General features: G+C 45.7%; 1 protein-coding gene across 4 annotated transcripts in view; it reads left to right on the top strand.

Moving 5' to 3' along the window:
• Positions 1-24,685, top strand: part of LOC141258841 (cytochrome P450 2C14-like) — a 71,481-nt gene that overhangs the window by 34,866 nt on the left and 11,930 nt on the right. For all 4 annotated transcript variants that reach the window (XM_073674008.1, XM_073674010.1, XM_073674011.1 and 1 more), the window contains 3 exons: positions 18,281-18,422; positions 18,907-19,091; positions 22,634-22,775. In XM_073674008.1, coding sequence (XP_073530109.1) covers positions 18,281-18,422; positions 18,907-19,091; positions 22,634-22,775 — 469 coding nt within the window. The remainder of the gene's footprint in view (positions 1-18,280; positions 18,423-18,906; positions 19,092-22,633; positions 22,776-24,685) is intronic.

Below are 24,685 nucleotides of genomic sequence, written 5' to 3'. Positions count from 1 at the left end.
GCCGCAGACAAAAGACAGGCTACCGTTCCCCATAACACCAACACGAAGGAAGTTGCCAGTACAACTGTTAGGTCTTCCCGAGTCTGTTTTTTTTTAAAGACTCTGCCAATAACCCCAAAAAGGCCATTTGCACCACCTGCCAGGCCAGCATCGGCAGGGGTGGCAAAATCACCAGCCTGACCACCACCAGCATTATCAGGCACATGGCAGCAAAGCTCCCGGCTTTGTGGGTCCAGGAAAAGTGTCTGCGGGTGACAACACTGCTTCTTCCTCTGTTGTTCATGCAAGCCAATCCCCTGTCCATGGTGCATGCAAAGATGCCTGCTGCTCTGCACAGGTCATTACACATTCTCAAATAGCAGCATCAGGAAGCACGTCCACGTCCTTGTCCCATCGCTGCTTTCAGTTGTCCATACAACAGTCCTTGGAGCGCAAGGGCAAATACGCAGCCAACGCCCCACAGGCCACACTACTAAATTCCCACATTTCGCTACTTCTTGCGCTTGAAATGTTGCCCTTTAGGCTCGTGGAGACGGAAGCATTCCACAACCTGATGGCGTAGGCCGTTCCTCGGTACTCGGTCTCCAGGCGCAAATATTTCTCCCGGTGTGCCGTCCACGCATTACACAAGCACTTGACCCAAAACATTAACTGTGCCCTCAACAACGCAGTTACCGGGAAAGTCCACCTAACCATGGACACGAGGACAAGTGTTGGTGGGCAGGGACGGTACATCTTGCTAATGGCACACTGGGTTAGCATAGTGGAAGCCGGGACGGATTATGTCCTCTCGACGCCAAGGATTGCAGGCCCTAGATCAATCAGGGTTGCCCCCACAGTCTACAGCTCCTGCACCTCAACCTCCTCAGCCTACTTCTCCCTTTCAGCCTCCATCTCCGAAATGACCACATCAGTCACAAGCTGGAACCAGTGCTCCACTGCCTCGGCCAAGCAGTAACAGGCTCTGCTGAAGCTAATATGCTTAGTTGACAAACTGCACAATGCTGAAGAGTTGTGGACAGCTCTGAAATAGCAGGCAGATCTGTGGCTCACACCACTGAACTTACAGCCAGGCATGGTCGTGTCTGACAATGGCCGGAATCTGTTGGGGGCTCTGAGGCGAGGTGAGCTCACATACGTACCATGCCTGGCCCACGTGCTTAACCTCCTGGTTCAACGATTTCTCAAATCCTACCCGGAGCTGCCGGATCTGCTTGTTAAAGTACGCCGCCTGTGTGCCTCTTTTAGAAAGTCACCTACAGCTTCCGCCGCCCTTGCCATTTTTCAGCAGCGTTTGCAGCTTCCGGCTCACAGACTGGTGTGTGATGTCCCCATGCATTGAAACTTTACACTGCAGATGTTGGGAAGGATTTGTGAGCAGAAGAGGGCAGTTGTTGACTACCAGCATCAACAAGGCTATCGGTATTCAGTTCAGACTCCACACATAAGACCTCAGGAGTGGACATGGATGACAGACATATGTACCATCCTCCAAAACTTTGAGGACTCCACCAAGATGGTGAGCGGCGATGACGCCATAATTAGTGTCACCATCCCACTTCTCTGTCTTCTGAAACACTCTCTGCTCACAATCAAAGAGGATGCATTGCAGGTGGAGCACAGTGAGATGGAGCAAGGAACCATACAGGGTGATTACACACAGCCCAGCCTCATCTCAACCCAACGTGGATTGGGTGACAATGAGGAATTGGAGGAGGAGGAAGAACAGGACCTAACTTCATGAGCTATAGACGATACTACCTTTACAACTGTCATACCGTCTGCTCAGCGTGGATGGCCCGAGGACAGAGAAGAGAAGGAGGAGGAGAGCATGGTCACTCGTCCTCTTGGTGAGGACATGGAAGTCTTGCCTGTTAGCAGTCTGGCACCCATGGCTGAGTTTATGTTACACTGCCTTTCCCATGACCCTCGTGTTCTCAAAATTTTGAGTGATAGTCATTACTGGTTGGTGACACTTCTATACCCACGCTACAAGGGTAGCTTTATATCTCTTATTCCTGAGGCAGACAGGTCTACAAAAATGGGGCAGTAGCAGAAAGCCCTTGTTGTGGAACTATTAAAACAATTCCCATCTGAAAACGCTGGCAGCAGAGGTCACAGTTCGTTGGACAACCAAGGACTACAGGCGAGAGAGACCCAAATCCAATCCAGCAGAGGCAGGGGAACACTGTCAAAGTTCTGGGAGAATTTTCTCAGCCCCTCCCATCGCACAGGACCTGAGGTGCAGGTACTATCACAAGGAGTTCAAAGTTTGTGAAAATGCTGAGGGAGTACCTTGCCGACCATACCAACGTCCTCCGTGATTCCTCTGAAATCCGTAGGATGAACTGCCTCTCTAAGCCTTGGAGGTCCTTGCCTGCGCTGCCGCTAGCGTTTTATCAGAGCGGGATTTTAGTGCCGCTGGTGGAATTATAACTGATGAGCGCATCTGCCTGTCAACTGAAAATGCTGACAGGCTGACTTTTATAAAAATGATCAAGGGCTGGATTGGGCCAGACTTCTCTACACCATCGAATGATAGCAGCATAACATAAACTCAAATCCAGTGTCTTTTTTTGGGAGGTGTATTCCCATGCACCTTTTCACACTCACACATGGGTATACGCTTCCTGATTTTAGCTATTTGCTCTTGTCCTCCTCCTTCTCCTCATCCTTATCCTCCACCACCATATCACCAGGGTGACTGTGGTCCATGATGCAACACCCACATATTTTTTTAAAGGGTGTTTATGATGCCTGTAAAAAATTTTTTTATACAGTATGTTCATGTATACCCTCTAGGGGTAAATGTTTGTCAGCCCATACACTCAGTGCATAGGCATTACAAGTATAGGAGACCCGCTCCTTTCTAATGGGAACATTTTTTTATGAGGCCCTCCTACACGTCTTTTCCAAGGTGCATTGGAGTGCCTCCCAATTTTTGGCAGCCCTTGCATTCACTGCATAGACCAACACTATGGGAGACCCACTTCCTAATAATGGGAATATTGTTTTCAGGAGGCCCTCTGACCTCCACGTCTCTTCCAAGGGGCATTGGAGTGCCTCCAAATTTTTGGCAACCCTTGTATTCACTGCATAGGCAAACATAATGGGAGACCCACTTCCTAATAATGGGAACATTGTTTTCAGGAGGCCCTCCTCTAAGTCTCTTCAAAGGGGTATTGGGGTGCGTCCAAATTTTGGGCAGACCTGCCATTCACTGCATACGCAATAACAGTATAGGAGACCCAATCTTTAGTAATGGGAACAAAGCATAGCCGGCTGATGGCTCTCTAAGAATAGCGAGGGCCGACTGCTGACCCTTTATGAGTAGTAAAGGCAGCCTGATGGCCCAATAAAAATAGGCTTTGTGACTTTCAGAGTTCCTCCTTCAAAAATGAAACAGGATGTGTTTGATGATGTGTCACACACTACATGGTTAGATGAGGTTGTAAATGGTTAAAATGTCATTTCCTGGTGAATGCATTTGTCTTGGTTGAAAGCAATGCAAAAGTGCAAAAACGCATCAAAAACGCTACGTGTGAACATTGCCCAAGGTGTGGAGGAGTATTTTTGTTTTTGATTATTTATTTTGCCTTATATAGAAGTCATTACCCTGGAAAGGATGTTCCGTAACATATTTCCCAGGAAAATCCATTTTGGTTTCGTTTTTGTATGTTTTATTTTGAGTCTGTAAAAGTTGTGTAATACCTCTGACAACATTGTTGACAGCAGTGACCTCGGAGTCAGAAATGCTTCCAGGGGTTTTCCCCATGCTGTTCCCATGCCATTTGAACACTGTTCCCATCGATTTTTAGGCCCTGTTCAGACCGATGGAAGGAGCCGCCTGAAAAATGCTCGAGTTTCCCATAGACTTACATTGGGCTCGTTGCTCAGGTCGAGAACCCGAGTATTCCAATGTGCTGAACCCGAGTATTCCAATGTGCTCGACCCGAACAATGAGCACCCGAGCATTTTGGTGCTTGCCCATCACTAGCCTGCTCTGTTACAGCTCTGCAGCGGTGTGCGGTTTGTCCACTAAGCATATTAGCTTCAGCACAGCCTGTTGCCGCTATGCCGAGGCAGTGCTGCAGTGCTTCCAGCTTCAGACTCATGTGGTCATTTTGGACCACGCTTTTAGGCAGAAGCATTAGAAATATGGTATTGGTCAGTGACAAAGTGTAAATAGGTTCAACAACACACAACTGTCAGACTTTAACTGGAGTGTAATATTTGGCACGCTCCAAAAAATGTGATGATTATTACCGCAATAATATCGGATCACGTCTGATGACCACGGTTTTAGGCAGTGGCGTTAGAGATCTGGTGTTGGTCAGTGAATAAGTGTGAAAAGGTTGAACAACACACAACTGGCAGACTGAAGTGTAATATTTAGCACGCTCGAAAAATTTCACGATTATTACCACAGTAATATCGGATCACGTCTGATGATGGAGAAGTTTCTCTGCTTCCACAATACAGCAAGGTGAATAATATCAATCAAATCTGGCTGTATTCTGATAACAACAAGCAAATGGAGCAGTAAAAATGGTGTACTATATGGCTTTTTAAGCAAATAATCAGGATTGTGAGCAAAAAAAAATTAGCCCTGATATCTAGGGCTATGGATATCTGTAACAGCAGCAGACAGAACATGCAATGGATCTTATTCTGCTATATACGCCGTCCACAAACTCTGTCTGCCTAAATCATGCTATCATCAGTAATTAATATGCAACTGGATTAGTCATTAGAAGGACTGTTAGTTCAGATGTATATGTGTCTTGCTGTGGAATACTTACAGAGGGTATGGAATGTATTCAGTCCCCTTTAAATTTTTCACTCTTTGTTTCATTGCAGCCATTTGGTAAATTCTAAACAGTTCATTTTCTTTCTCATTAAAGTACACTCTACACCCCATCTTGACTGAAAAAATCTGAAATGTAGAAATTTTTGAAAATTTATTAAAAAATAAAAGCTGAATTATCTCATGGTCATAAGTATTCAGACCCTTTGCTCAGAAGCTCATATTTATGACACATGCTGTCCATTTCCTTGTGATCCTCCTTGAGATGGTCCTACTCTTTCATTGGAGTCCAGCTGTGTTTAATTAATCTGATAGGACTTGATTTGGAAAGGCACACACCTGTCTATATAAATCCTCACAGCTAACAGTACATGTCAGACCAAATGAGAATCATGAGCTCAAAGGAGCTGCCCAAGGAGCTCAGAGACAGAATTGTGGCAAGGCACAGATCTGGCCAAGGTTACAAAAGAATTTCTGCATTACTCAAGGTTAATAAGAGCACAGTGACCTCCATAATCCTTAAATGGAAGAAGTTTGGGACCACCAGAAGTCTTCCTAGACCTGGCCGTCCAGCTAAACTGAGCAATCGTGGGAGAACAGCCTTGGTGAGAGAGGTAAAGAAGTACCCCAAGATCACTGTAGCTGAACTCCAGAGAAGCAGTAGGGAGATGGGAGAAAGTTCCACAAAGTCAACTATCACTGCAGCCCTCCACCAGTTGGGCCTTTATGGCAGAGTGGCTGGATGAAAGTCTCTCCTCAGTGCAAGACATTTGAAAGCCCGTATAGAGTTTGCTCAAAAACACATGAAGGACTCCCAGACTATGAGAAATAAGATTTTCTGGTCTGATAAGATGAAGATAGAACTTTTTGGTGATAATTCTAAGCGGTATGTGTGGAGAAAAACAGGCACTGCTCATCACCTGCCCAATAAAATCCCAACAGTGAAACATGGTGGTGGCAGTATCATGCTATGGGGGTGTTTTTCAGCTGCAGGGACAGGACAACTGGTTGCAATTGAAGGAAACATGAATGCAGCCAAGTACAGAGATATCCTGGATGAAAGCCTCTTCCAGAGTGCTCTGGACCTCTGACTTGGCCGAAGGTTCACTTTGCAACAAGACAATTACCCTAAGCACACAGATAAAATAACAAAGGAGTGGCTTCAGAACAACTCTGTGACCATTCTTGACTGGCCCAGCCAGAGCCCTGACCTAAACCCAATTGAGCATCTCTGGAGACACCTGAAAATGGCTGTCCACCAACGTTCACCATCCAAACTGATGGAACTGGAGAGGATCTGCAAGGAAGAATGGCAGAGGATCCCCAAATCCAGGTGTGAAAACTTGTTGCATTATTCCCAAGAAGACTCATGACTGTACTAGCTCAAAAGGGTACTTCTACTCAATACTGAGCAAAGGGTCTGAATACTTATGACCATGTGATATTTCAGTTTTTCTTTTTTAATAAATTTGCAAAAATGTCTACATTTCTGTTTTTTTTCAGTCAAGATGGGGTGCAGTGTGTACTATAATAAGAAAAAAAATGAAGTTTTTAGAATTTAACAAATGACTGTAATGAAACAAAGAGTGAAAACTTTAAAGGGGTCTGAATACTTTCCGTACCCACTGTATACCTAACTAATAAACCGCCAATTCTCTCCCTTGCTCAGCAGCACCTTTACCTACTCTGCCTGTCTGAAGGGTAGAATGTGATGAGTATAAGGTCACCGGGTCTGATATAGACCTGATGACGCTATATGGCCAGCCAATCACTGTAATGCCACAATCAACATGGATGTAGCATTACATTCAGTGGCAGACAATCCCTGCATGTTTATTCGCTGTTAAAACAACACCAAACATGCGGGATGGGGACTCGAGCTTCTGCCGAGCATCCCGGAAGTACTTGCTGAGAGCCGAGCATCTTGGACAATGAGCTGCTCGGGCGAGTACCGAGCAGTAGCGAGCATGCTCGCTTAACACTAGTAATTAAGCATAAAAAATAATATATGCAAATGGAATGTGCAATCCAGAAAATCAGATAATATGGTACTTGTTCCTATAGGACACATTAAAAGAGATTAAATGTTGTACATTGGGTTAAAATTAATTTGCCGTAGGGATTCCTAAAAGTTTGTATTTTACAGTTTTTTGTTTCCTTGCTGATTGCTGACTGCAGAATTGGGTAACTATGAATTTATCAGTGAGCTCATTCTGACTGAGAATTTGTAACTCTTTTATTTGTCTTTTTCTGAGATCCCCTCAGCTGCTTTATGACAAAGTTCAGCTCAACTTTCATATTGTCATAAATTAGCAGAAAGGAGCTGAGAAACAGACAGATAAAAGAGTTGCACACCCTCCATCGGAATGAGGTCACTTACAAACTGGCTATTAAAGTGGTTGCTCCCTTCAATTAAAGGGATTGTCTGGTCTAAAATGAAAAGTCAGCAGTCATTCTTTGTGACTGCAGACATTTAAATCCCCACAGCGCACTCACTGTGCACTTCGAGGATTCGCCGGTTTCTGAGCCGGGAACGGCTACCGGGCAGGAGCATACTACCGGTCAGAAACCATGTAGTTCGGGCGGCCTTGCTCCATGTAAGTGTATTGAGCAAGGCCGCACCCACTAGATGGCTACATCCACTGGACGGTCGTGCCCACTAGGCGATCACGCCCTTGCTCCATACACTTGTATGGAGCGAGGCCAACGCCCACTAGACGACTTCTGCCTTGAAGCATGCATGTCACATACATCACCGCCATTACCGACTCAGAAACTGGCGAATCCTTGCAGCGGACAGTGTGTGCGCCGGGGAGATTCTGAACTCTGTGTGACTGCAGACTTTTCATTTTAGACTGGACAACCCCTTAAAATTTTTACCCTTGTTGCCGTTTCTTATAAGTAAACACTCACCTTCCCTGAGTCCACATGGCGAGTCTCTACCGATGCTACTCTTGGCTACGGCGCTAACTTCATATGGACAGCACAGCAGCCAATTGCTGATCTCAATGACTGAATTGGGCATTCCCATTTGAGTCGCTGAGTGCAGTCATTGGCTATTGATGAGACATCAGCCCCGCAGCCATTGGCAGACATTGGGAGCAGCGGCAGTGACTCACCGGTGGTCTGGGGGAATGTGAGTACAGATTTATTTGTTGTTTTTTTAATAAGAAACTGCAGTGAGGGTACTAACATATTTGAAATGGAACAGGTGAAACCTGTATGTATGGTGAAACCTATAAAAGAAGATCTTATGAAAACCAAATGGTGCAAAATTTTTAGCAAAATTCAATTTCAAAAATTGTTCTTTCTACAGATGAATTCACAAAACTGTGTGGATTTTACTGGAAAATTCAATATGCAGCAAAGTTAATTGACTGCCAAACTTCATGTTAACTATGAGGCTCTGTTGTCTCTCCAGACTCCAGAGCATAATAAACAACATGAAGAAAAGTAAAAAAAAACCTCTAATATCCACATATCCTAGCACACTGCCTCCGATGCTCACTGCCTGCTCATCTGGTCGTCAAGGTTTCTTTCCTCTTTATGCAGTTACACGCTGGTGTTTTCATGCTACAACAGGATTTCCCAGCAGTGACCCACGTTCTGACCCACTGTGACCTCCGAGGCATGGTTATGGGGCGCCCCTGCGGGTTCAGTCACCGCAGAGGTACTGCATCTCACCCAGAGGTGTGGTATCCCACTCTCAGGTAAGGAGGGAGTACTGCCCGGGACCCACACACTTGCATCCATTAAACTCCACTTCAGAGGGAAGGGCGAGATTGCTCATAAGGGAGAGAACAGTCCCTGGTCCCTAGCTGGAGGGTGGAACCATGTAGTGGGTGTGGGTGGAGGAAGGAGTTTAGGGGAGCACTTCAGTGGGAGTATGAGAAGGAATGGAACCATCTAGAAGCAGCCAGTCCTGCTTAGGAGAGCAGTGGAGGAGGGTCCAGGCTCCTGGCTCCAGTGCTTGGAGCAGGAGTTGAGTGGAGAGAGAGGAGTCGGGCCTAGTCTGAGAGGCCCAGGAGGAGAGAGTGAGAGAGAAAGGGAGCAGGGAGAAGGCTCCAGGAACAGAGGGGATCCCAGAGGCACGGCGAGTGCGGAAGCCACCCGTGCGCCCGAATCTACACGGACGTGGAGGGATCAGGCCGCAGAGGGGACTGGCCACTAACTAGTGGCGAACTACAAGGCTCAGCTAGATAACCGGAGGCTACTGTACTTTCAAGGTGCAGCTGCCCACTACCACAATTATATCGCCAAAAAGGTGGCCGCATAGGGTCCAGGGGACTGCAGGTCACCCAACAAGATCAGAGGCTGCTCGCTTGGGACGCTGTTTGCGAGGCGCAGGGCAGGAGGGTGAGAGCCAGCGTAGGAAGATGACTGAGGAAGGCACATAGAACGGGGACCCGTTTAAGTGCTCCTGAGTTACTTGAGAGATTGCTGAACCCCTTCCTTGGTGAACGCATGACTACGTGGGAGGTTATCCTGGTACTGGTAACCTGGAGTTCAACTGACGCGCCCCCTGGGTCGCGTGTGTGTGGGGATACCCGGAACTGGACCCGATACGGATGCTGGGGGTTGTAGACCTTGCATGGCGGGCACCTGGTCCCGTGGCTCAGGGCGGTCAACCCAAATGGCAGTCTATTTATAGGGTTTTATGATATTAAATGTCCGACTACGCCACCAGTGGATTGCGGTCAGAGTGAACTGCCGCTGCAGGGCAGACCACTGAGGCTGGTGTTGTGGGTGCAGCAGGGGGTAGTATAACTCCCCACGGGAGGAGTATAGCCTCAGGGCAGCAAGTGTGGAAGTTGGGGGTGATGGTGCGTGGGAGCAGCAGTAACGACACAGAGCCCTGTAATGCAGTCCAGGGTAGTTACTCACAGTTCTTTATCCACGTTACTACAGCTGGTCATAACGTCCCACGTCGCACTGTGTTCACCAGGTGAGGGGCTCAGCCTACTCCCAGATAACTTTGGAGCGTTTCACAGGACCCCCCTTTGTGTGTCCTTTCTCTGGCCTGTCATACCTCGCCAGTGACCTCGCTTCTGTCCGGCTGCCTCGGGCCTTCTCTGGTAAAACTCGGCGCCAATTTCCCTGACCCTATGTGGTGCCTTCCTAGCGGGTGTAGCGAGGGGCTGCGCCACATGAAATGTCACAGCTAGAGATGAGCGGTGTTCGACTAGAACTGTTCGCCAATCTCAAATTCGAGCTGTTTTGGGCGGTGTTCGAGTTGTTCGACGAACCCGAACGATTTGCAAAAAATTCGGCTGTTCGAGGTTATGTTCGATAACTGTTCGTGCACCAAAAGCGTGTCCTGCATGTCTGGCGCTATTTAGAGCACCAATCATGCAGGGATTGTCTGCCACTCACTGTAATGCCACAGCCATGGTGGTTGTGGCATTACAGTGATTGCCCAAATCGATGGGAACAGTGCCAACAGTGAAACATGAAAAGCCGGCAATTCAGCAGCGGCATACACCGGTACCCGACAATTTAGAACCGAAAGAATAGAGCTTCACACATAGATTAGATAGATATAAACATGTCAGCCACATATATACGAAGTACAGTGAAAGTGCTGCTTACTGTACTTGTCATTTAGCGTAAAGGATTTATCAAAAAAAATAATAGTGTTTTCATGCACCGTCTCTTTAAGAAAGCCGGCCGGCAATTCAGCATCTGTACCCGACAATTTATAACAGACAGAATAGAGCTTCACACATAGATTAGATAGATAGAAACATGTCAGTCACATATATATGAAGTACAGTGACAGTGTTGCTTACTGTACTTGTCATTTAGTGTAAAGGATTTATTTAAAAAAATAATAGTGTTTTCATGCACCGTCTCTTTAAAAAAGCCGGCCGGCAATTCAGCATCTGTACCCGACAATTTATAACAGACAGAATAGAGCTTCACACATAGATTAGATAGATAGAAACATGTCAGTCACATATATATGAAGTACAGTGACAGTGTTGCTTACTGTACTTGTCATTTAGTGTAAAGGATTTATTTAAAAAAATAATAGTGTTTTCATGCACCGTCTCTTTAAAAAAGCCGGCCGGCAATTCAGCATCTGTACCCGACAATTTAGAATAGAAGGAATAGAGAATCACACATAGATTAGATAGATAGAAACATGTCAGTCACATATATATGAAGTACAGTGACAGTGTTGCTTACTGTACTTGTCATTTAGTGTAAAGGATTTATTAAAAAAAATAATAGTGTTTTCATGCACCGTCTCTTTAAGAAAGCCGGCCGGCAATTCAGCATCTGTACCCGACAATTTATAACAGACAGAATAGAGCTTCACACATAGATTAGATAGATAGAAACATGTCAGTCACATATATATGAAGTACAGTGACAGTGTTGCTTACTGTACTTGTCATTTAGTGTAAAGGATTTATTAAAAAATATAATAGTGTTTTCATGCACCGTCTCTTTAAGAAAGCCGGCCGGCAATTCAGCATCTGTACCCGACAATTTATAACAGACAGAATAGAGCTTCACACATAGATTAGATAGATAGAAACATGTCAGTCACATATATATGAAGTACAGTGATAGTGTTGGTTACTGTACTTGTCATTTAGTATTAAAATAAAGGATTTATTATTAAAAAAATTGGCGTGGGGTTCCCCTTAATTTTAGTCTCTAGCGGAGGTTAGGCAGACGGCTGGGGCAGATGTTTGAAGCCTGGGAAGGGGGTAATACCCACGGAGCTTCCCAGGCTACTAATATCAGCCCCCAGCTGAATACATAGCCTTTACTAGCTATTAAAATGGGGGACCTCCCCAAAAAAATGACGTGGGGTCCCCCCTAATTTAATAGCTAGCAAAGGCTAGGCAGACAGCTGGGGGCTGATATTAATAGCCCAGGAAGGGAGCCATGAATATTGGCCCCCTCCCAGGCTAGAAACACCAGCCGTCAGCCGCCCCAGAAATGGCGCATTCATAGGATGCGCCAATTCTGGCACTTAGCCTCGCTCTTCCACGCTGCCCTGGTGCGGTGGCAGGGGGTAATAGGGCTGGGGTTGATGTCAGCTTATAATGCCAGCTGACATCAAGCCCAGGTTAGTAATGGAGAGGCGTCTATAAGACACCCCCATTACTAACCCCATAGTCAAAGTTAAAAAAAACACAAACACCCAGAATAAAGTCCTTTAATTGAAATAAAGACACAATTCTTTATTGTTCTAAATTAAACCATACTTACCGTCACGCCCATTCCAGCTGAAGCCAACGATCTCCTGCAATAAAAATAAAATAATAAAGCAACCTCATCCTTACCTTTCCATGGTTCCCAGGACAGCTTCAGCTCTGCTACATCGAGATGACAGGCTGGACCGCAGCAGAACGCTGCCATCCAGCCTGTCATCCCGCAGACACTGAGAAGAGCAGGCATGCTTGCGCTCCACATTGTCTCTCTGTGACGGCATAAAGATGAGCCGAGGTCATGTCCAATGAACTCGGCTCACCTCATGCACGTCACTGACAGCGTGGGAGAATTCTCACGCTGAAGCGCTGAGTGCAGGAGAATTTTCCCACGCTGTCAGTGAGGTGCATGAGGTGAGCTGAGTTCATTGGACATGAGCTCACCTCATGCACATCACTGACAGCGTGGGAGAATTCTCCTGCACTCAGCACTTCAGCGTGAGAATTTTCCCACGCTGTCAGTGACGTGCATGAGGTGAGCCGAGTTCATTGGACATGACCTCGGCTCATCTGGATGCCGTCACAGCGAGACACTGAGGAGCGCAAGCATGCCTGCTCTTCTCAGTGTCTGCGGCATGACAGGCTGGATGGCAGCGTTCTGCTGCGGTCCAGCCTGTCATCTCGATGTAGCAGAGCTGAAGCTGTCGTGGGAACCATGGAAAGGTAAGGATGAGGTTGGTTTATTATTTTTCTTTTATTGCAGGAGATCGTTGGCTTCAGCTGGAATGGGCGTGATGGTAAGTATAGTTTAATTTAGAACAGTAAAGAATTGTGTGTTTATTTCAATTAAAGGACTTTATTCTGGGTGTTGTGTTTTTTTTAAATACTTTACTAGAAATTCATGGCGGTCATGTCTAATACTGGCGTGACCCCATGAATTTTGGGCTTGGGGCCAGCTGATAATACCAAGCTGGCCCTAACCCCTTTATTACCCAGTGAGCCACCGCACCAGGGCCCTGGATGAGTTGGGTACAGCGCCAGAAGATGGCGCTTCTATGAACGCGCCATTTTCCGGGGTGGCTGCGGACTGCAATTTGCAGCGGGGGGGGCCCAGAAAGCTTGGGCCTCCCTGCGCTGCAGATTCCAGCCCCCAGCTGCCTAGTTGTACCTGGCTGGACACAAAAATAGGGCGAAGCCCCACGTATTTTTTTTTTAATTATTTCATGAAATTCATGAAATAATTAAGAAAAAAAGGCCTTCCCTATATTGTTGTGTCCGGCCAGGTACAAATAGGCAGCTGGTGGTTGGGGGCAGCCCATTCCTGCCTGCTGTACCTGGCTGGACACAAATATAGTGCGAAGCCCCACTTCAATTTTTTTTAATTATTTCATGAAATTCATGAAATAATTAAGAAAAAAAGTCCTTCCCTATATTGTTGTGTCCGGCCAGGTACAAATAGGCAGCTGGTGGATGGGGGCAGCCCGTTCCTGCCTGCTGTACCTGGCTGGACACAAATATAGTGCGAAGCCCCACTTCAATTTTTTTAAATTATTTCAGGAAATTCATGAAATAATTAAAAAAAAATTGACGTGGGGCTTCGCACTATATTTGTGTCCAGCCAGGTACAGCAGGCAGGAACGGGCTGCCCCCAACCACCAGCTGACTATTTGTACCTGGCCGGACACAACAATATAGGGAAGGCCTTTTTTTCTTAATTATTTCATGAATTTCATGAAATAATTAAAAAAAAAATACGTGGGGCTTCGCCCTATTTTTGTGTCCAGCCAGGTACAACTAGGCAGCTGGGGGCTGGAATCTGCAGCGCAGGGAGGCCCAAGCTTTCTGGGCCCCCCCCGCTGCAAATTGCAGTCCGCAGCCACCCCGGAAAATGGCGCGTTCATAGAAGCACCATCTTCTGGCGCTGTACCCAACTCATCCAGGGCCCTGATGCGGTGGCTCACTGGGTAATAAAGGGGTTTGGGCCAGCTTGGCATTATCAGCTGGCCCTAAGCCCAAAATTCATGGGGTCACGCCAATATTAGACATGACCACCATGAATTTCTAGTAAAGTATTTAAAAAAAACACAACACCCAGAAAAAAGTCCTTTAATTGAAATAAACACACAATTCTTTATTGTTCTAAATTAAACCATACTTACCGTCACGCCCATTCCAGCTGAAGCCAACGATCTCCTGAAATAAAAGAAAAATAATAAAGCAACATCATCCTTACCTTTCCATGGTTCCCATGACAGCTTCAGCTCTGCTACATCGAGATGACAGGCTGGACCGCAGCAGAACGCTGCCATCCAGCCTGTCATCCCGCAGACACTGAGAAGCTCAGGCTTGCTTGCGCTCCACAGTGTCTCTCTGTGAGGGCATCCAGATGAGCCGAGTTAATGTCCAATGAACTCGGCTCACCTCATGCACGTCACTGACAGCGTGGGAAAATTCTCCTGCACTCAGCGCTTCAGCGTGGGAGAATTCTCACACTGAAGCGCTGAGTGCAGGAGAATTCTCCCACGCTGTCAGTGACGTGCAGGAGGTGAGCTGAGTTCATTGGACATGAGCTCACCTTATGCACGTCACTGACAGCGTGGGAAAATTCTCCTGCACTCAGCGATTCAGCGTGGGAGAATTCTCACGCTGAAGCGCTGAGTGCAGGAGAATTCTCCCACGCTGTCAGTGACGTGCAGGAGGTGAGCTGAGTTCATTGGACATGAGCTCACCTTATGCACGTCACTGACAGCGTGGGAGAATTCTCCTGCACTCAGCGCTTCAGCGTGAGAATTTTCCCACGCTGTCAGTGACGTGCATGAGGTGCGCCGAGTTCATTGGACATGAACTCGTCTCATCTTTATGCCGTCACAGCCAGACACTGCAGAGCGCAAGCATGCCTGCACTTCTCAGTGTCTGCGGGATGACAGGCTGGATGGCAGCGTTCTGCTGCGGTCCAGCCTGTCATCTCGATGTAGCAGAGCTGAAGCTGTCGTGGGAACCAATGAAAGGTAAGGATGATGTTGCTTTATTATTTTTCTTTTATTGCAGGAGATCGTTGGCTTCAGCTGGAATGGGCGTGATGGTAAGTATGGTTTAAATTAGAACAATAAAGGATTGTGTCTTTATTTCAATTAAAGGACTTTATTCTGGGTGTTTGTGTTTTCTTTTAACTTTGACTATGGGGTTAGTAATGGGGGTGTCTTATAGACGCCTCTCCATTACTAACCTGGGCTTGATGTCAGCTGGCATTATAAGCTGACATCAACCCCAGCCCTATTACCCCCTGCCACCGCACCAGGGCAGCGTGGAAGAGCGAGGCTAAGTGCCAGAATTGGCGCATCCTATGAATGCGCCATTTCTGGGGCGGCTGACGGCTGGTGTTTCTAGCCTGGGAGGGGGCCAATATTCATGGCTCCCTTCCTGGGCTATTAATATCAGCCCCCAGCTGTCTGCCTAGCCTTTGCTAGCTATTAAATTAGGGGGGACCCCACGTCATTTTTTTTGGGGGGTCCCCCATTTTAATAGCTAGTAAAGGCTATGTATTCAGCTGGGGGCTCATATTAGTAGCCTGGGAAGCTCCGTGGGTATTACCCCCTTCCCAGGCTTCAAACATCTGCCCCAGCTGTCTGCTTAACCTCCGCTAGAGACTAAAATTAAGGGGTACCCCACGCCAATTTTTTTTAATAATAAATCCTTTATTTTAATACTAAATGACAAGTACAGTAACCAACACTATCACTGTACTTCATATATATGTGACTGACATGTTTCTATCTATCTAATCTATGTGTGAAGCTCTATTCTGTCTGTTATAAATTGTCGGGTACAGATGCTGAATTGCCGGCCGGCTTTTTTAAAGAGACGGTGCATGAAAACACTATTATTTTTTTTAATAACTCCTTTACACTAAATGACAAGTACAGTAAGCAACATTGTCACTGTACTTCATATATATGTGACTGACATGTTTCTATCTATCTAATCTATGTGTGAAGCTCTATTCTGTCTGTTATAAATTGTCGGGTACAGATGCTGAATTGCCGGCCGGCTTTTTTAAAGAGACAGTGCATGAAAACACTATTATATTTTTTAATAAATCCTTTACACTAAATGACAAGTACAGTAAGCAACACTGTCACTGTACTTCATATATATGTGACTGACATGTTTCTATCTATCTAATCTATGTGTGAGGCTCTATTCCTTCTTGTCTAAATTGTCGGGTACCGGTGTATGCCGCTGCTGAATTGCCGGCCGGCTTTTTTAAAGAAAGCGTCTTCTGAGCAGTTTGTCAGCTTTTGGACACCTTTGAAGGTGTTTTCTATGTGTTTCTATGTGTTTTTGTTTGCCTGCCATTGGTTTTAACGGTGTTCGACGGTGTTCGACGAACAGTTCGACGAACAGTTCCTCGAACATCCCGGTGTTCGACGAACCGAACCGAACCCGAACACTACGGGGGTGGCTCAACACTAGTCACAGCCTCCGGTTTCTAGCTGAGGGTAGTTCCCCGCCTCCACTAGTTTCGGGGACCGGTCTCCCCCTTTGGCCTGACCCTTCTAAGCAGGTAGATTCGGGCGTGCGGTGGCGACTCGCCGGTCCACACTCCTGGGGTCCCTTCGTTCCTTGTTCCTGGAGCCTCCTCCGCTCCTCTTCCTTCCTTCTCCTTCCTTCTCATTCCTTCTCCTTCCTTCTCCTTCCTTCTCCTTCCTCCTGGCTCTGGCTCTCTCTCCGGCCTGCCAGCGGAGCAGAGCCCATGCAGAGCCTCTGCTCCCTGCCTCCTCCTCTCCCAACTACTGAACTGACTGAACTAAGATGGTGCCCACCTTTTATACCTCCCGCTAGGTGCACCCAGGAACTGCCCTCTCCCTCCTATGCACTACAGGATCCCCCCTTCCTCGGTGTTCCCTCCCCCCACTCCAGCCAGGGAAAGGGACTGTCGTGCTCTACTTGGAGCATATCGGTCGCCCTGCCCCCCGGAAATGTGGTGTAATGCATGCAGGTGTCGGGGTCCTGATCCACACTCCATCCTTACCTGGAAGTGAGATATCGCACATCTGGTTGAGATGCAATACCTCTGTAGCGGCCGAACCCTCGGGGCACTACACAGCAACTGTGCGTAAACCTTGAAGACTGCACCCCACTGTGTCCTGGAATTATTATCTGCGCCATCCCCTGCACTACACTGCACAGCAACATCTACCTCATCTATAACATCACAGCATTGCCCTGGAGCTAAGCTCTGCCTGTGGAGAGCTGAATCAACTCTGCTGTGTCATCATCAGCTCCAGAGCATCTGCATCGCAGCGGAGGCCCATATAGCCACATACCACAGGTGGCGTCACGAACAATAAACTATAAAAACTATAAATCCCCTTTTATTGACCGCCCTGGGTCACGAACCGGGTCACTGCCACTGTGGCATCCCCTGCACCGACCGGCCTGGCACCGAGTACCCCACCGCCCAGGGGGCGTGTCAGGTACAGATGGGAATCCTGTTCTTGAGTGAAGATACCGGTATGCGACTCTGGAAAGAAGATGTCCTGAGAGCCAGACATCGGGTCCAGACTGCAGAGGCACCGGAAGTTTCGGGACAGATGTGTAGTGGGATATTACTTTTTTTGTGTTTGTTTTTTAAGATTTTGCCAGCCATAAAAACTTCAATGAAATAGTGGCTGCAGCTGACTAAATTGCTGATTTCTGTTCACGGCATAATGATGTTGCCACAAAATTTAGAGCGCAGCTACCAGTAGAAAATTGTTTTTTTTTCCTAAATGAACTGGAAAACTGCTGCTGCGAACTTGAAAACTGAAGCATGTCAACTCTTTCAGCATTTTTGCAGCAATTTTGCAGTATTTTTTCACCTAGAAGTAAATAAGAACGTGCAAAAACGCTGGAAAAATTTGTATCCATGCATATTTGCTGCATTTCTGCTGCTGCTTTGGTGAATGAAACTAAATTTATTAAACATGTACTGTAGACAAATGACACATATAATCTGCACCAAAAACGCGGCAAAAATGCTGCAAACCAGCTTTTTTTAATGTCAAGAGATCAGGTTTTGGATGCAGAAAAAAACGCAGCAAAAAAAACAACATGTGAACATAGCTTATCTCATTTCAATTCAGGTGATTGAGACTGAACCGTGACACCTAACATAACATGTGGACAGATCTGCTGCTGTTTTCGGAAAAGAAGTTATTCTATTTTTATAATTCTTCATGTAAATTTGGATATATTATTTGAAAGACTGCCAAGGACAACACAAAATTCAGTGTTTAATAGGATTTTGTTCTTTTCCTACTTTCAGGGAAAACCTGAGTCCACCGAGTATTATCACAATGAAAACTTAACGGTACTGGTAGGAAACCTGTTTGCTGCTGGAATGGAGACCACATCAACCACCCTGAGATGGGGACTTCTGCTGATGATAAAATACCCGGAAATTCAACGTAAGAAATTATTTTTTAACTTAAAATGACTACTATGGTGAAAAAATCTAACAACTTTGTTATTACAGTATTTTAAATGAATTTATTCTCTATTCGGCTTTACTAACCTTTCTTTACTTTGTAGGAGCATTGCTCGGTGACTTTGCTTCTTCTCCTTCTTTTACAGAAGACAAGGAATTCTTTCCAGTAAATCTTGACTTTCCTAGTAGTATTAGTCATTTATTCTATTCGTCTATATGGGATGGACAGATTTTACTGGCAAACATTGAAAATGAAATTACTTCATGCATTACATACTTTATTATGGAGGTCAGCTTGAACCATTGCCATGCGGAGTCGCACAATGCTCATGTTGGTCTATAGACCTGACCGGCAGTAGGTACTTCTTATAGTAAGCATCACATGGGTGGGTGATAAGATGTATTTGGTGATCTTTACTGTGTAGACATGAATAATAAGTGTCATGTTATCCTTTCCTTGGCAGAGAAAGTTCACATTGAAATTGAGCGAGTGATCGGATCGGCCCAACCTCAAATGGAGCATCGAAAGCAAATGCCATATACAGACGCCGTCATTCATGAGATTCAGCGGTATGGGGATATTATACCTCATAATCTTCCACATGCAGCTACTGAAGATATCACATTCAGAGGGTATTTAATTCCTAAGGTAAAAAGCAAATCTTAGCTTTATATCTGATTTCTTCAAATTGGAACCCACCTAAGGCAATGGCCAATGTAAAAATTGTCCCATTACCTTGGAGAGGGAAAGGTACAAATGTCTTAAGAGAGCAAAAATATGTTTTTTTTTTGCCAAAGATCGACTAATATACGTTCTTCAAAAAAATTCTAGTAACTTCTACTACACCACACAGGAGAGCTGACAGATCCTCTATATACTACATCACACAGGAGAGCTGACAGATCCTCTATATACTACACCACACAGGAGAGCTGACAGATCCTCAATATACTACACCACACAGGAGAGCTGACAGATCCTCTATATACTACATCACACAGGAGAGCTAACAGATCCTCTATATACTACACCACACAGGAGAGCTGACAGATCCTCTATATACTACACCACACTGGAGGGCTGACAGATCCTCTATATACTACACCACACAGGAGAGCTGACAGATCCTCTATATACTACACCACACAGGAGAGCTGACAGATCCTCTATATACTACACCACACAGGAGAGCTGACAGACCCTCTATATACTACACCACACAGGAGAGCTGACAGATCCTCTATATACTACTCCACACTGGAGGGCTGACAGATCCTCTATATACTACACCACACAGGAGAGCTGACAGATCCTCTATATACTACACCACACTGGAGGGCTGACAGATCCTCTATATACTACATCACACAGGAGAGCTGACAGATCCTCTATATACTACACCACACAGGAGAGCTGACAGATCCTCTATATACTACACCACACAGGAGAGCTGACAGATCCTCTATATACTACATCACACAGGAGAGCTAACAGATCCTCTATATACTACACCACACAGGAGAGCTGACAGATCCTCTATATACTACACCACACTGGAGGGCTGACAGATCCTCTATATACTACAACACACAGGAGAGCTGACAGATCCTCTATATACTACACCACACAGGACAGATCCTCTATATACTGCACTACACAGGAGAGCTGACAGATCCTCTATATACTACTCCACACAGGAGAGCTGACACATCCTCTATATACTACACCACACTGGAGAGCTAACAGATCCTCTATATACTACACCACACAGGAGCGCTGACAGATCCTCTATATACTACACCACACAGGAGAGCCGACAGATCCTCTATATACTGCACTACACAGGAGAGCCGACAGATCCTCTATATACTACACCACACAGGAGAGCTGACAGATCCTCTATATACTACACCAAACAGGACACATCCTCTGTATACTACACCACACAGGAGAGCTGACACATCCTCTATATACTACACCACACAGGAGAGCTGACAGATCCTCTATATTCTACTCCACACGGGACAGATCCTCTATATACTACACCACACAGGAGAGCTGACACATCCTCTATATACTACACCACACAGGAGAGCTGACAGATCCTCTATATACTACACCACACAGGAGAGCTGACAGATCCTCTATATACTGCACTACACAGGAGAGCCGACAGATCCTCTATATACTACACCACACAGGAGAACTGACAGATCCTCTATATACTACACCACACAGGAGAGCTGACAGATCCTCTATATTCTACTCCACATGGGACAGATCCTCTATATAGTACACCACACAGGAGAGCTGACAGATCCTCTATATACTACTCCACACAGGAGAGCTGACACATCCTCTATATACTATACCACACAGGAGAGCTGACAGATCCTCTATATACTACACCACACAGGAGAGCTAACAGATCCTCTATATACTACACCACACAGGAGAGCTGACAGATCCTCTATATACTACACCACACTGGAGGGCTGACAGATCCTCTATATACTACAACACACAGGAGAGCTGACAGATCCTCTATATACTACACCACACAGGACAGATCCTCTATATACTGCACTACACAGGAGAGCTGACAGATTTTCTATATACTACACCACACAGGAGAGATGACAGATCCTCTATATACTACACTACACAGGAGAGCTGACCGATCCTCTATATACTACATCACACAGGAGAGCTGACAGATTCTCTATATACTACTCCACACAGGAGAGCTGACACATCCTCTATATACTACACCACACAGGAGAGCTGACAGATCCTCTATATACTACACCACACTGGAGAGCTAACAGATCCTCTATATACTACACCACACAGGAGAGCTGACAGATCCTCTATATACTACACCACACAGGAGAGCTGACAGATCCTCTATATACTACACCACACAGGAGATTCGACAGATCCTCTATATACTACACCACACAGGAGAGCTGACACATCCTCTATATACTGCAACACACAGGAGAGCTGACAGATCCTCTATATACTACACCACACAGGAGAGCTGACAGATCCTCTATATACTACACCACACAGTAGAGCTGACAGATCCTCTATATACTGCACTACACAGGAGAGCCGACAGATCCTCTTTATACTACACCACACAGGAGAGCTGACAGATCCTCTATATACTACACCAAACAGGACACATCCTCTGTATACTACACCATACAGGAGAGCTGACAGATCCTCTATATACTACTCCACACAGGAGAGCTGACACATCCTCTATATACTACACTACACAGGAGAGCTGACACATCCTCTATATACTACTCCACACAGGAGAGCTGACAGATCCTCTATATTATACTCCACATGGATCAGATCCTCTATATACTACACCACACAGGAGAGCTGACAGATCCTCTATATACTACACCACACAGGAGAGCTGACAAATCCTCTATATACTACACCACACAGGAGAGCTGACAGATCCTCTATATACTACACCACACAGGAGAGCTGACAGATCCTCTATATACTACACCACAGAGGAGAGCTGACAGATCCTCTATATACTACACCACAGAGGAGAGCTGACTGATCCTCTATATACTGCACCACACAGGAGAGCTGACAGATCCTCTATATACTGCACTACACAGGAGAGCTGACAGATCCTCTATATACTACACCACACAGGAGAGCTGACAGATGCTCTATATACTGCACTACACAGGAGAGCTGACACATCCTCTATATATTACACCACACAGGAGAGCTGACAGATCCTCTATATACTGCACTACACAGGAGAGCTGACAGATCCTCTATATACTACACCACATAGTAGAGCTGACAGATGCTCTATATACTGCACTACACAGGGAGCTGACAGATCCTCTATATATTACACCACACAGGAGAGCTGACAGATCCTCTATATACTGCACTACACAGGAGAGCTGACAGATCCTCTATATACTACACCACATAGTAGAGCTGACAGATGCTCTATATACTGCACTACACAGGGAGCTGACAGATCCTCTATATATTACACCACACAGGAGAGCTGACAGATCCTCTATATACTACACCACACTGGAGAGCTGACAGATGTTTTTGTTCAATGTGCGGATTTTTATATAGTACATTTTTTCTTATATGATTTATACCTCATAACTGATTCTATTCCTCAGGGCACTGTTGTTTTTCCACTGCTACACTCCGTTCTCCGAGATAAAGCTTACTTTGAGAAACCAGATGAGTTTTATCCAGAACACTTTCTTGACTCTAAAGGAAATTTCAAAAAGAACGAGGCCTTCGTTCCCTTCTCAATAGGTAACATTTACAATAAAGGTTTTTTACTTTCTGAGGGTTTACATCACGGAAATCCAGATGATCGAATTTCATTGGAGTTAATAAATCTGTATTGCAAGAGATATGATCTGACCTTTCCAAGGAGGATCGAGTTTGTTCAAATTTGCGTGAAACTACAAATTTTAGGAAAATAGTTTTACCTTGCAATTCGATTTTCGGTTCGCAAGTAAAAAAAAAAAAAACGTTTCCCACATTGCCGAAATATTATCGTGTGGGCTAATGTCTTGTTTGTGTTTCTGCATGGGCCGCCCTATAATACCCTACAGCTATAACATCTTACGTATTATCACACCTTGTACTGTGGTGATCAGTATCTGGATGATCACAGATCAGCGGTTCACAGTGAGGCTAAGTTTATACGGCAGAGTCTTTTCCCATTTTCAATGTCACTGGATAAGTCTTTCTTCTGTAGAGTGTAAGCTCTTTTGGTCAGTGCAGTCCTCTCTCTCCTATAGAGTGTAAACGCCTATAGTCAGAAAGTCCTCTTTGTTCTGTAGATTCTAACCTCTTATGGTCAGTGGGATCTTCTCTCTCTCTCCTGTAGATTGTAAGCTCTTATGGTCAGTAGGGTCGTGTCTAGAGATGAGCGAACATTTCAATTTTCGGCTCGGAAATGTTCGCCGAATAATTAAACATTCGCCAAATTTATTCATCGATTAATTTGATGAACATTTCCGAAAACCGTAGGATTCAATGTGGGGACAAAAAGGTATGGTCTACTGTGTCGAAGGACTATGACAGTTCTAGAATTAGGACAAAGAAGTCTTTCTTGGATCTGGCAGTTAGTAGGTCGTTGGTGACTTTAGTCAGGGCAGTTTCACTGGAATAGTGAGATCAGAAGCCAGATTGTAAGCAGTCAAAGAGGGAGCTGGAGGAGAGGTGGGAGGACAGTTCAAAATAGACGTGTTGATCCAGTAGTTTGGAGGCATAGGGAAGAAGTGATATGGGGCAATAGCTAAACATAGGATGGGTTAAGGGAAGGCTTTTGGAGTATGGGTGTGATCAAGACATGTTTGAATCATGTGGGTAAGATGCCAGTTGTTAGTGACAGGTTGAAGAGAAGGGTTAGGCTTGGGATGAAGACTGTGGTATGGTTTGGAATGAGATGGGATGGTATTGGGTCAAGTTCACAGGTGGTGAGATGTGATTTGGAGAGTAAAGATGATCTTCCATGATGGAGAAGCTGGTTTTGGAGGAAGAGTGATGAGTCATTATGAGAAGGGGCTATTGGGGCTTTAAGTAAAAGCTTTGCCATATGTTGTCAATCTTCTGTTTAAACAATGAGGCTAAGTCTTCAGCTGAGATGAGAGGAGAGGAGAGGAGAGGGAGGAGGAGCTGGTGGACAGGGGAAGGACTTGAAAGTACTGAATAGTTGTTTAGGGTAGTGAGACACATATGATATGAGAGATGAGAAGTAGGTATTTTTTGCTGCAGTGAGCAATTGTGCTGCATTTTTAAAACTGTTCTGTTCCTGGACTCCACTCCCTTTCTTTGGCAGTTCAACAGAGGTACGCCTTGTAGATGAGGGGCAGGAAGAGCATGTTCTCCAGTAGATGACAAGTGCTGCATCAAATGGCCTCTGCTCTTCTTCCTCCACCTTAACATCACACACAGTACAGTCCTCAGAGGTGGCACTCCAATTACCCATGTTTTCACCCACGCCACAACTCTCCAACCGGCCAACTGACTGTTGGGAAGCACAGATGGGCGAGTCTGCAGAGCTGTTCACATTCTATTCCGGGGCATCAGAGGTCTGATCCAAAGCTTCACAGACTCAAGAGAGGAAAAGCATGTGTAGCGATGCACAAATTTTTTTCAGTTGATCCGGGCCTGGACGAAGTAGGGTCTGAGAAGAATCCAAACCCTTGTCA

The sequence above is a fragment of the Phyllobates terribilis genome, unplaced genomic scaffold, assembly GCF_046119375.1.
Source record: "Phyllobates terribilis strain yellow unplaced genomic scaffold, ASM4611937v1 Scaffold_3__8_contigs__length_932513732, whole genome shotgun sequence".
In the NCBI taxonomy this organism is placed as follows: domain Eukaryota; kingdom Metazoa; phylum Chordata; class Amphibia; order Anura; family Dendrobatidae; genus Phyllobates; species Phyllobates terribilis.
This window is presented reverse-complemented; position numbering and strand designations above follow the sequence as displayed.